This window comes from Pogona vitticeps, chromosome 2 (genome assembly GCF_051106095.1).
Source record: "Pogona vitticeps strain Pit_001003342236 chromosome 2, PviZW2.1, whole genome shotgun sequence".
In the NCBI taxonomy this organism is placed as follows: Eukaryota; Metazoa; Chordata; class Lepidosauria; order Squamata; family Agamidae; genus Pogona; species Pogona vitticeps.
In genome coordinates this window covers 72,537,231-72,549,792 of record NC_135784.1, presented here as the reverse complement: position 1 = coordinate 72,549,792, position 12,562 = coordinate 72,537,231, and the positions used below count along the sequence as shown (strand labels likewise).

At 45.0% G+C, this 12,562-nt stretch overlaps 1 protein-coding gene across 9 annotated transcripts in view; it reads left to right on the top strand.

Moving 5' to 3' along the window:
* PPARG (peroxisome proliferator activated receptor gamma) overlaps nt 1–12,562 on the top strand; it is a 79,386-nt gene that overhangs the window by 54,653 nt on the left and 12,171 nt on the right. For all 9 annotated transcript variants that reach the window (XM_072989717.2, XM_078385413.1, XM_072989716.2 and 6 more), the window contains one exon: nt 11,807–12,257. In XM_072989717.2, coding sequence (XP_072845818.1) covers nt 11,807–12,257 — 451 coding nt within the window. The remainder of the gene's footprint in view (nt 1–11,806; nt 12,258–12,562) is intronic.

Below are 12,562 nucleotides of genomic sequence, written 5' to 3'. Positions count from 1 at the left end.
TAAACACCATTTCGAATAACCTAATAAAATATTTGAATCCAGTACAGGAATGTGAAGGTCAGCACAATCTTTCTGGGCTTGTCGAGCACCACTTCTTCCTGTACTGTCACCCCTTTTCCATAGGTTATCTCCCATATTATCCAACAGGGTGATCTGTCAGAGAATAAGCTGTAATGCCTGTTTTAAACATCTATTATTCACATACTGCAAATGTTGTGTTCCTGGAGATCCATTCTTACACAGTTGAAGCTTCTGGTTTTTGTTCTCGGGGGTTTTATAGCAGCAGGGCTGCCAGTCTCTACAGAGTATAACGATTTTTAAATTGCAGTATGATTTCTTTATACATATTCTAAACTTGGGATCATCACATCCTTTCCCACACTGTAGAAGATATTTTGTTTGATTTTTAGGAATTCCAAAGGCGGTGTTATAATAGTAATGTTGAAAGTGCAGCTGCTCATCATGACAGTCTGGAAGAGTCCAAAATGTAGGCAGCTGGATCAGTCAATGTCAACAAATGAGGAGCGGGTCTTTTGTAAACTGAATGCTTCTTAAATGCCCATTCAAGAGCAAGTCACTCTCAAATATTCTTCATTACAACAGGGATGGATTGCAACAGTATACTGTTCCTGGGAAAATGCATTTCTCTGTCGAGAGGATTGCAGCTAAGTTCAGAGGAGGACAGGGAAGCCTGAGAGGGATGGCGGATAATGTTGTAATAATAAATATAATTATGTCTTATTTATTTATTTATTTATTTAATTTATATGCCGCCCACTCTACCCAAAGGTCTCTGGGCGGCTCACAACAACCAAAATTCAATACAGTAAAACAAAATGATTAAAATACAGTTAAAATACAATTAAAATACAATTAAAAAATACAATTAAAATTGCCATCATTAAGACCCACAGTTAATGTTATTTCAATTAAAAGCCTTCTGGAACAGGAAGGTTTTGACCTGGCGCCGAAATATCATCAGTGTCGGCGCCAGGCGAATTTCAGTTGGGAGGGCGTTCCATAGTCTGGGGGCAGCTGCCGAGAAGGCCCTTTGTCTACAAGCCATCCCTCTTACCTCCTTGAGGGATGGCTCTTTCAAAAGGGCCCCCTGGCAAGATCTTAACAGCCTGGTAGGCTCATATGGAAGGAGGCGGTCCTTCAAGTATCCAGGGCCCAAGCCGTTTAGGGCTTTATATGTCAAAACAAGCACTTTGAATTGGGCCCGGACAGCAACTGGTAACCAATGTAAATTATACAGAATCGGCTTGATGTGCTCTCTGGCGGCCCCACCACTCACCAGCCGCGCAGCTCGATTCTGGACCAGTTGCAGTCGCCGGACCGTCTTCAAAGGCAGCCCCACGTAGAGCGCATTGCAATAATCAATACGAGATGTTACCAGTGCATGTGTAACTGTCATGAGACTCCGCTCGTCCAGGTAGGGCCGTAGCTGGTATAATTTCCGCAGCTGGAGGAAGGCGCCCCTGGCCACCGAGTCCACCTGGGCTTCCAGTGTTAGACTGGGGTCCAGGAGCACCCCCAAGCTGCGGACCCTGTCCCTTAGGGGGAGTGTAACCCCATTCAGGACAGGGAAGTGGCCCTCCAACCTGTCCGGCGAAGCACCCACTAACAGCACTTCCGTCTTGTCTGGATTGAGTTTCAATTTATTAACCCTCATCCAGTCCATTATCAGGTCCAGACACGAGTTCAGCACAGAAATCGCCTCACCTGGATTGGTGGAAAACGAGAGGTAGAGCTGAGTGTCGTCAGCATATTGCTGACTCCTCAGCCCAAACCTCCTGATGACCTCTCCCAGCGGTTTCATGAAGATGTTAAACAGCATGGGGGACAGTATCGAGCCCTGAGGAACCCCATGACATAAATGCCATGGGGCAGAGCAACTGTCCCCCAGCACCACCCTCTGGATACGGTCAGCTAGGAAGGAGCGGAACCACCGTAAAACAGTGCCCCCAACTCCTAACCCAGCCAGCCTATCCAGAAGGACACCATGGTCGATGGTGTCGAAAGCCGCTGAGAGGTCCAGGAGTATCAACAGGGTCACACTCCCCCTGTCTCTCTCCTGGCAAAGGTCATTATACAGGGCGACCAAGGCTGTCTCTGTACCAAAACCCAGCCTGAAACCCGATTGAAATGGATCCAGAAAATCCGTTTCATCCAGCAGCACCTGGAGTTGCCCGGCCACAACCCGCTCCAACACCTTGCCCAAATAAGGGAGGTTCGCCGCTGGTCGGTAGTTGACCACCAGCCTTGGGTCCAGGTTAGGCTTTTTAAGGAGTGGTCGAATTACCGCCTCTTTCAAGGCGGTAGGGACCACTCCCTCTCTCAGAGAGGCGTTCACGGCCTCCTGGACCCAAGTGCGAACCCCCCTGGCAGATCTTCCAATTAGCCAAGATGGGCAAGGGTCGAGCGGCGTGGTGGTAGAACGGACAGATCCAAGCACCCTGTCCACATCCTCGGGTCTCAACAATTGAAACTCATCCATTAAAGTTTGACCTAAGCATGGCACACTGGACACATCTTCCGATTTTGCAGTAACAGTGGAGTCCAGCCCACTGCGAATCTGAGCGATTTTTTCCTCAAAATGAATAGCAAACTCATCACAGCGAGCTGATGAGCAGTCCGGGACCTCCACCGGGTTTCCCGGTTGAAGAAGATCCCGGACCACCCGAAACAGCTCTGCTGGACGACATTCTGAGGAAGCAATACGGCTGGAGAAATATTGCCGTTTCGCCAGCCGTATTGCCACGAAATAGGCCCGATAATGGGCTCTAAGTCGTGTTCGATCGGGTTCCCAGCGGGACTTCCTCCACCTGCGCTCTAGCCGTCTCCCCTCTTGCTTCATCGCCCGCAGTTCAGAAGTATACCAGGGAGCTGTCTGGGCTCGGCGAGCAGGGAGAGGGCGCTTAGGCGCAATCGTGTCAACCGCCCGGGTCATCTCCCTATTCCACAGGGTGACCTGAGCTTCGACAGGAGCGCCAACCATATCAGACGGATACTCCCCCAGAGCATTCAGGAAACCATCCGGATCCATTAGTCTCCGGGGGCGGATCATCTTAATCGATCCCCCACCCTTGCAGAGGGAAGAAGAAGCTAATAGACTAAATTTGACCAGGAAGTGGTCTGACCATGACAATGGGGTCATGACCAGCCCCTCCACATCCAAACCACCACCTTCCAGTCCCGTTGTGAAAACCAGGTCCAAGGTGTGGCCCTTCTCATGTGTCGGGCCGATGACACATTGAGACAGCCCCATGGTTGTCATGGCGGCCATGAAGTCCTGAGCTGCCCCAGTCAAGGCAGCCTCAGCATGGATGTTGAGGTCCCCCAGCACCAGCAGCCTGGGAGTCCTCAACACCAGGTCCGAGACTGCCTCCGTCAGCTCAGGTAGGGAGACTGTTGGTACGCAGCAGGGTGAGCGGTACACCAACAGAATCCCTAATCTGTCTCGTGAGCCCAACACACAATACAGGCCCTCAAGACCTCCTCTCAAAGGGATAGGAAGCCTGGTCAAGGAGATAGAACTCCTATAGACTATAGCAACTCCCCCTCCCCGACCCTCTGAGCGACACTGGTGCTGGACTGAGTACCCAGGAGGACACAGCTGGGAGAGGGGGACACCACCTTCCTCTCCCACCCAGGTCTCAGTAATGCACGCCAGGTCAGCCCCCTCATCCAGAATTACATCATGGATGAGGGCAGTTTTGTTTTGTACTGACCTGGCGTTCATCAACAGCACCGTGTGGCTCGAGGGTTTGCTGATATGGTTGCCTGATACCATCTGGTTGGAGGTAGGACTAGAAGAGGGGATAGATGTAAGATATCTAACCTCTCTTCTCCTACGCGGGCATGTTCTACCCCCACCGCCATTCCTTCCCCTACCCAGCACCACCTCAATGGCTGCCCCCTCCAACGCCCTCCCCCCTTCCTGTTCCATCAGGTCCACTGTGGGTCTCTATGCAACTCAATGATAGTTAAAAACAAACAAAACAAACCCACACACCCTTCTAATGCCCCTTCTCCCCTCCCAACCAGATGGCTGGTGTTGCAGAAGGGGTGGGGTAGCCCAAAGCAGCAGCAGCAGCAGCAGCAGCAGCAGGGTCCTGGTCCTGAACGGTAGGGGAGTGCAGGCCAGAAATACTCCCAGGCACTGTCTCTCACCCAGTGCCTGGGGACGGCAGATGTTACCAGCAACTCCCCCAACGACAGGAACGTTGTTCTCAGAGGGTCCTGGCACCGGCTTCTTGCTTTTACAGCTTCCCTCCCCTCCCAGCCAGGTGGCTGGTGTTGAGGAAGGGGTGGGGTAGCCCAAAGCAGCAGCAGCAGCAGCAACAGCAGCAGGGTCCCGGTCCTGAAGGGTAGGGGAGTGCAGGCCAGAAATACTCCCAGGCACTGTCTCTCACCCAGTGCCTGGGGACGGCAGATGTTACCAGCAGCTCCCCCAACGACAGGAACGTTGTTCTCAGAGGGTCCTGGCACCGGCTTCTTGCTTTTACAGCTTCCCTCCCCTCCCAGCCAGGTGGCTGGTGTTGAGGAAGGGGTGGGGTAGCCCAAAGCAGCAGCAGCAGCAGCAGCAGCAGCAGGGTCCCGGTCCTGAAGGGTAGGGGAGTGCAGGCCAGAAATACTCCCAGGCACTGTCTCTCACCCAGTGCCTGGGGACGGCAGATGTTACCAGCAACTCCCCCAACGACAGGAACGTTGTTCTCAGAGGGCCCTGGCACCGGCTTCTTGCTTTTATAGCTTCCCTCCCCTCCCAGCCAGGTGGCTGGTGTTGAGGAAGGGGTGGGGTAGCCCAAAGCAGCAGCAGCAGCAGCAGCAGCAGCAGCAGCAGGGTCCCGGTCCTGAAGGGTAGGGGAGTGCAGGCCAGAAATACTCCCAGGCACTGTCTCTCACCCAGTGCCTGGGGACGGCAGATGTTACCAGCAGCTCCCCCAACGACAGGAACGTTGTTCTCAGAGGGCCCTGGCACCGGCTTCTTGCTTTTACAGCTTCCCTCCCCTCCCAGCCAGGTGGCTGGTGTTGAGGAAGGGGTGGGGTAGCCCAAAGCAGCAGCAGCAGCAGCAACAGCAGCAGGGTCCCGGTCCTGAAGGGTAGGGGAGTGCAGGCCAGAAATACTCCCAGGCACTGTCTCTCACCCAGTGCCTGGGGACGGCAGATGTTACCAGCAGCTCCCCCAATGACAGGAACGTTGTTCTCAGAGGGTCCTGGCACCGGCTTCTTGCTTTTACAGCTTCCCTCCCCTCCCAGCCAGGTGGCTGGTGTTGAGGAAGGGGTGGGGTAGCCCAAAGCAGCAGCAGCAGCAGCAGCAGCAGGGTCCCGGTCCTGAAGGGTAGGGGAGTGCAGGCCAGAAATACTCCCAGGCACTGTCTCTCACCCAGTGCCTGGGGACGGCAGATGTTACCAGCAGCTCCCCCAACGACAGGAACGTTGTTCTCAGAGGGCCCTGGCACCGGCTTCTTGCTTTTACAGCTTCCCTCCCCTCCCAGCCAGGTGGCTGGTGTTGAGGAAGGGGTGGGGTAGCCCAAAGCAGCAGCAGCAGCAACAACAGCAGCAGGGTCCCGGTCCTGAAGGGTAGGGGAGTGCAGGCCAGAAATACTCCCAGGCACTGTCTCTCACCCAGTGCCTGGGGACGGCAGATGTTACCAGCAGCTCCCCCAACGACAGGAACGTTGTTCTCAGAGGGCCCTGGCACCGGCTTCTTGTCAGGTTGATAGTGACCCTTGCCAGGGTATCCTAGGTATCAAATCCTCAAAAGTGGTTTATCAGTCCCTTCGTCTGCAGGCACTGTGTGACTGTATAGCTTGCCCAAGAGGACCCCACCTTGGGTCCTTTTAAGGGGAAAATTGGGATATAAACAAACAATGCAGGCTGGCTCTCTTCCCAAGAACCCAAGAGGCACAACGGAGAATTAAACGTCTGTTCCTAATCTCCTCCTATGACAATCAGATGTTTTGTGCTTAGGTGGCTGTGTCCAGATACAAGAATCCACACTGATGTGTTAACCATGATGTTTCAATTTTTGCTTCAGTCATAAAACCTGCATTAGCCGCAATGCTAAATTATATTTTAAATGCCCCTGTTGATGATAATCTACAAAATATGTCACACATCAGGTTACAACTCTGAATGCAAAAAAGAATTGGTATTGTTTAATTTTGGGCAATTCACACTTCAAATACAAAAATAACAGTTCTTAATTTTGCTATCTCATTACTGTTCTTCAGTAATCTTAGAAAATTACTGTGGCATCTGAGACAAAAGATATAAAAGAGATCTGTGGAGGCTGGATTTTGATTTATGATAAATAAATTAGGAATATATGAAATTAAGAGAACCATTAGAAAAATACAGTGGCTCCAGACTTGTCCTCAGTGAAGCAAATTAGAGATAGCTGCATATTTTATTTTAACATAAATGAATCTGATTTATCCTATTGGCATGTGTAAGGGGAAAGCACAACGTCAAACAGTGGCTCTTTAAGGAGGTACTGGTTGTGTTCTTGGGTTTGCACTTGGGTGCATGCTCAGAAACAAAACCAGCACATTAAATGTGAGTTATATACCCAATATAGAAGGTATGTCATTATGGGTATGAATCAACCAAAAAATCCACAGAAGAATTAAAAACAAGATTAAATCTGATTTTTAAAAAAAGAAATACAGTATGACCTGAAAGTGCTTAAAGCAGGCTAGATTTGCCAATAAGAGTTATGTGATTTCCCTTGCAGAAGTGTAAATTGGCAATAGGATTCTGGGCACTGATACAAATATAAAATCAAATATTAGGGATTGCTTAAAAAAAGAAAGAAAGAAAAAGGAAAAACTACAGATAAAATGCTTATGCAAATACTATACAGTATATTACTGTGTGTAAACTTATTATAAAATATGATAACATTATTATCTACATTTAAAATGTAAAATATTCTTTATTTTATAGAATATATCTGATTTTTAATCAAACAAACAAACAAACAAACAAACAAATACTTCCACATTGAATCCACAGAAGAATTCAGCACAAGATTAAATCTGGGTGGTTGTTGTTTTTAAAGAAATACGACATCAAAGTGTTTAAAGCAGGTTAGATTGCGTTCATTGTATATGTATAAATTGGATCTACATCCAGTATAATCTGGCCTCAATATGAAATTTACAGTTCTATTTAATTTTTACTGTTCAATGCTTGAAATATTTTCAAAATGTTGTAAAAGCAGAATGTAAGCATACTAGATTTAACTATTTGCTGTATGTTGTAACTTCATCCTGAACAGCACAACAGAAGGCACCAGGCATTGTGTAATACTTAAGAATCCTGTTCTTGCTGAGAAGAAAAATTTCTAAACAAAATGAGAAATGGTATATGGCTCAGATTTGGAACACCGTATGTAACACAAGGCTAGAGGATATCACAGAGCCATTGTATGAGTGGTCAAAGTGAGGATCTTTTTCTAGCTCTCCATAACTGTTTTTTCTCTGCCCCAGCTTTTCTTTAATGCCAGTTCATTTTTTGCTCCTTGCCACTATTTTACTGTTCTCCTTTTATGCACTTTCTGCAGTTGGACCTTTATGGAGTTTAGTCAGACTTCCAAGAAGTTGCTAGTATTCCTCCTGTTGATAGATTTAGGTACTAAATTATTAGTTCATCTCATTCTGATATCTTGAAGAAGAAACACAATGAAAAATAAACTAATAAATGTCTTAAAATAGAACAGTTTTTAATTAGTCTTTTAGCTTAATCCAAGTCATGAAGTAATTTTGTTCAGAACACATATATACCTTTGTCCCAATTTGTTCTCGGATCCCTTGAAGTAAGACAAATTGAGGTGATACTGACTTGTCTGTGATCAAGCTGGATTTCTTACAACCAAATCCAAACTGATTTTGGTACTTGTTTGCTAATCTATCCCAACACTTAAATACATTTGTGGGTTTTTCAAAGTTCTATTATGTTATTATTTTAATTTATATTCTGCATTTACTTGTCGGGGTTGTTGACTCTCAGGTCTTACATACATTTATTATATTTCCCCCTTTTAATCTTGCCCTTCTAAGGGATCCAGGGCATTCTTCCATTTTACCCTCATAACAACCTTGTGATGTAGGTCAGGTTGCTCAACAGGACCTGGCTTAAGATCAGCCAACCTGCCTAATATAGAATTGAAGCCTGCATTTCAATCTTTCTATCCTCAGTCCGACATTCCATAACGGTGGCTCAAATTTGCAGAGGCAGTATCCTTGCTTACTAACAACTAAAGTGAAAAGAAAATAGGCCCTTATTAGTGGTGCCCCTCTTCTGCAACTCAATAAACAAAACAAACAAAAATAGTGTGCAAAAAATTTTTTAGACTCTATTCCAAAGGAGTATTTAGCCTGGAAACTGGAACCCAAACAGAGCATACCATTTTGAAGCTTTGGTGGGTTTTTTAAAACTATTATTATATTTTGCAGTGTTTTGGGAAGCTTTTTGTTATCAGTTAAATAGATGGCTAAGGTACATTCCAGTGATTTTATATCGTTCGTTCGTTTAGTCGTTTAGTCGTGTCCGACTCTTCGTGACCCCATGGACCAGAGCACACCAGGCCCTCCTATCTTCCACTGCTTCCCGTAGTTGTGTCAATTTCATGTTGGTAGCTTCAATGACACTGTCCAACCATCTCATTCTCTGCCGTCCCCTTCTCCTCTTGCCGTCACACTTTCCTAACATCAAGGTCTTTTCCAGGGAGTCTTCTCTTCTCATGAGATGGCCAAAGTACTGGAGCCTCAGCTTCAGGATCTGTCCTTCCAGTGAGTACTCAGGGTTGATTTCCTTTAAAATTGATAGGTTTGTTCTCCTTGCAGTCCAGGGGACTCTCAAGAGCCTCCTCCAGCACCACAATTCAAAGGTATCAATTCTTCGGCGGTCTGCTTTCTTTATGGTCCAGCTCTCACTTCCATACATCACGACAGGGAAAACCATAGCTTTGACTATTCGGACTTTTGTTGGCAAGGTGATGTCTCTGCTTTTTAAGATGCTGTCAAGGTTTGTCATCGCTTTCCTCCCAAGAAGCAGGCGTCTTTTAATTTCATGGCTGCTGTCTCCATCTGCAGTGATCATGGAGCCCAAGAAAGTAAAATCTGTCACTGCATCCAGATCTTCCCCTTCAATTTCCCAGGAGGTGATGGGACTAGTGGCCATGGTCTTAGGTTTTTTTTTTTTTATGTTGAGTTTCAGGCCTTTTTTTGCACTCTCCTCTTTCACCCTCATTACAAGGTTCTTTAATTCCACCTCACTTTCTGCCATCAGAATGGTATCATCTGCGTATCGGAGGTTGTTGATATTTCTTCCGGCAATCTTAATTCCGGCTTGGGATTCCTCCAGTCCAGCCTTCCGCATGATGTATTCTGCATATAAGTTAAATAAGCCGGGGGACAATATACAGCCTTGTCGTACTCCTTTTCCAATTTTGAACCAAATTTTATATATAGTGAGCTAAATTGAAATAGTTAATCTGGACCTTGCTAATGACTTCATGATGTTTGAATATCATACTAATGCACTCCTCATGCAATTTATATAGAGTGTGTTCATGCAATAATTGTTTGCTTCTGACCATTCACTAATAATCTGCCAGGAGAGAGTTGGCCAGCACAAACCTATAAATGAGAAAAACAACCATATAAACATATTCCTCTTTCTCAAACTTACACTTAGAAGGATTGTAGTCCCAGTAAAATTCACTCATTCAGTAAATAATGAGTAAAAGTTTTATTATTATTTGCATTGTAATGGACTTTGCATTCTGAAATGTCAAAATGCTTATTATGGACACAATCTAATGTTGTGTTGCATTGTGGCCGCACAACTGCATCACATGTAAATGATTGCTAATTCACAAATAGTTTGTATATAGTCTAAAATTACTGTATAACCAAACTTTCTGTGGAATGCACAGAACTCACTGGCCCTGGCAAAATGTGCTGCGAGTTACAGAGTCCGTTTGAGCTTTTCCAGCTTGCAGTGGTTTGTATCATCCTGCAGCACTGTCAGAACAGTTTTACACTGATGGGGGTCCCTGGTGCATACATCTCCCAGCTCACCCAGAAAATCCTGAAATCAGAACAGTGATTTTGCACTGGCTTGGCTTTTGTGAAATGTCTTTGTCCCACTGTTCAATTGCTTCAGCGTATTTGGACTGACCCTCGTATCTTTAAATAGATCTTGATATCTTGTATCGATGTCCTCAGCCACATAACAGAGCAGTAAGCTGGAACAGATGTTATTAATGACATTGGAATGGCTGTTGCTTATTGGAAGACCAATATGAAGTTGTTGTTAACAAACAAGAATAATTGTGCATGAGGAAATATTAAGCAAGCTCCTTGGGTTGTTCCCAGTGCTGGCTTTACAGCAGAAATCAAAGCTGAAGGAAGAAGCCCTTATCCTTGTGCAAGGCAGGTCATCCAGGCTTTCGCTGATCTTTCCCACTGATATGCCAGTCCTTGTAAACAGATGCCATCCTGTCCCAAAAAGTCTCCCAACCTGCCCAACAGGCAGCTTTTAAAAGACTTGTCATGGTAAAGACAGAATGATGGAAACTGGAGACCTAAGCACTTTCTACAAATGCAGGGGTGGGCTACTTATGGCCCTCCACACCTTTCACTCCTTACCACTTGCTGTGCTAGGGATGATGGGAACTGCAGTCCAACAATCCCTGGAGGGCCACTATGGATTTAAAAACATACTCACGAATGTTCTTGCCTTTGACAGGGAAAAAAAGTGTCACAACATCTTGAAGTACCCCACTGAAAACATTATCAATTGCTGCATGATTTTTCACTAGAACAAAAGGACCAGTTGTTTTTTCATTCTTAGCAGCATTATTGGGGAAAAACAAACATATCCACATGCTCAGATACCACATCCGTGAAATTTTCACAAAAAAAGTCTCAGAATGCATAAAAGCTGTTGTAATTTGTGCAGCAGGTAGCAAATTCTTAAAATGAAATAAGTGAAGATTTACAAATTTTCAGTTTCAAATATAGATACATAAAAGTCCAGTTTATCAGTGGGAAATGTGAACTGCAGCTGTGTCCTTGACTATTCAAAATGTTTATCCAAGAGTCCAGTTGATTTTAGTGGAAGTATTTGAATACGCATGTTCTCTACTTAGATAGCACAGATATACAGTACGTGAAATAACCCAAAAATGTATTATTCAGCATCAAGAACATTATCTTGTGCCTTTAAACTACAACCCTAAACATTATTAATGGTTCCAATTAAATAAATGGGATATTGACATGGTATTGTTCTTTCTTTGAGTTCAAAGGCAAAAACTAAAAATTTCAGCTGAAATAATGTGTTGATGTAGTAACTTTCCAAAGTAATAGAAAGAAATTTAAACATCTATGATGCTTTTAAAACAACAGTATTCAGGCAAATTATGTGTTTGTTTACAGGAGTAGAAGTCAATCAATCTGTTGGCTTGAAACAATTTATAAAAATGCCTTTCAGAAAAAGCAGAGTTTCCATACACGTATGAGAAAATTTTGTGACCTAACTTGGTCACTTCATTTCATGGAGAGTTCAAGTATTCTGACTATGTTTTCTTTTCAATATTGTGTGATGCTTTTTAGTCCTGAATTTTTCCTCTAGGATATGTCAGTAGAATTTATATATCTTGTCAACTTCTTACTGTTCATGGATGGTACTGTACTAATCTCAATTTGCTTGCATCTTAAGTTTCGGTAGCACAATATGTTCTGCATATTGAGGAAACATGAAAATGAATTATTTATTTATTTTACAGCCATTTGTCATTTATGACATGAATTCTTTAATGATGGGAGAAGACCAGATTAAGTGCAACCATCTGGGCCCCATGCAAGAGCAGAACAAAGAGGTGGCCATCCGTATCTTTCAGCGCTGTCAGTTTCGTTCAGTGGAAGCAGTTCAGGAGATCACAGAGTTTGCCAAAAGCATTCCAGGTTTTGTGACCCTGGACCTGAATGACCAAGTGACTCTCCTGAAATATGGGGTCCATGAGATCATCTATACTCTCCTGGCCTCCCTGATGAATAAAGACGGTGTTCTCATATCAGATGGGCAAGGATTCATGACTCGAGAATTTCTGAAGAGTCTCCGGAAACCTTTTTGTGACTTTATGGAACCCAAGTTTGAGTTTGCTGTCAAGTTCAACGCTCTGGAATTAGACGACAGTGATCTTGCAATATTTATAGCTGTTATTATTCTAAGTGGAGGTAAGTAAGAAAAAAACTATAATTAACAAAAGTTAGTGGGCTGAAATGAATCTGCGGTTAAGAATGCAGTACTAGTGACTCATCCAATCAGACTCCACATGCCGGCCATGTCTTTCGGTTTTTGCTTTTTCGAAGCCCAAAGCTGTAAGTGAAAAGAGGGGCTTTAACTGAAACCTTGCTACATGGCTCCTGAACTGCATTTGGCCTGTTAGATCACAAACTGAATAAACCTGCTTTAAGATTGTCACATAAATTTAAGGTGAAGTTTTAAAGTGTGGCTGCCAAACAGCCTTGAGGTTCAGGTT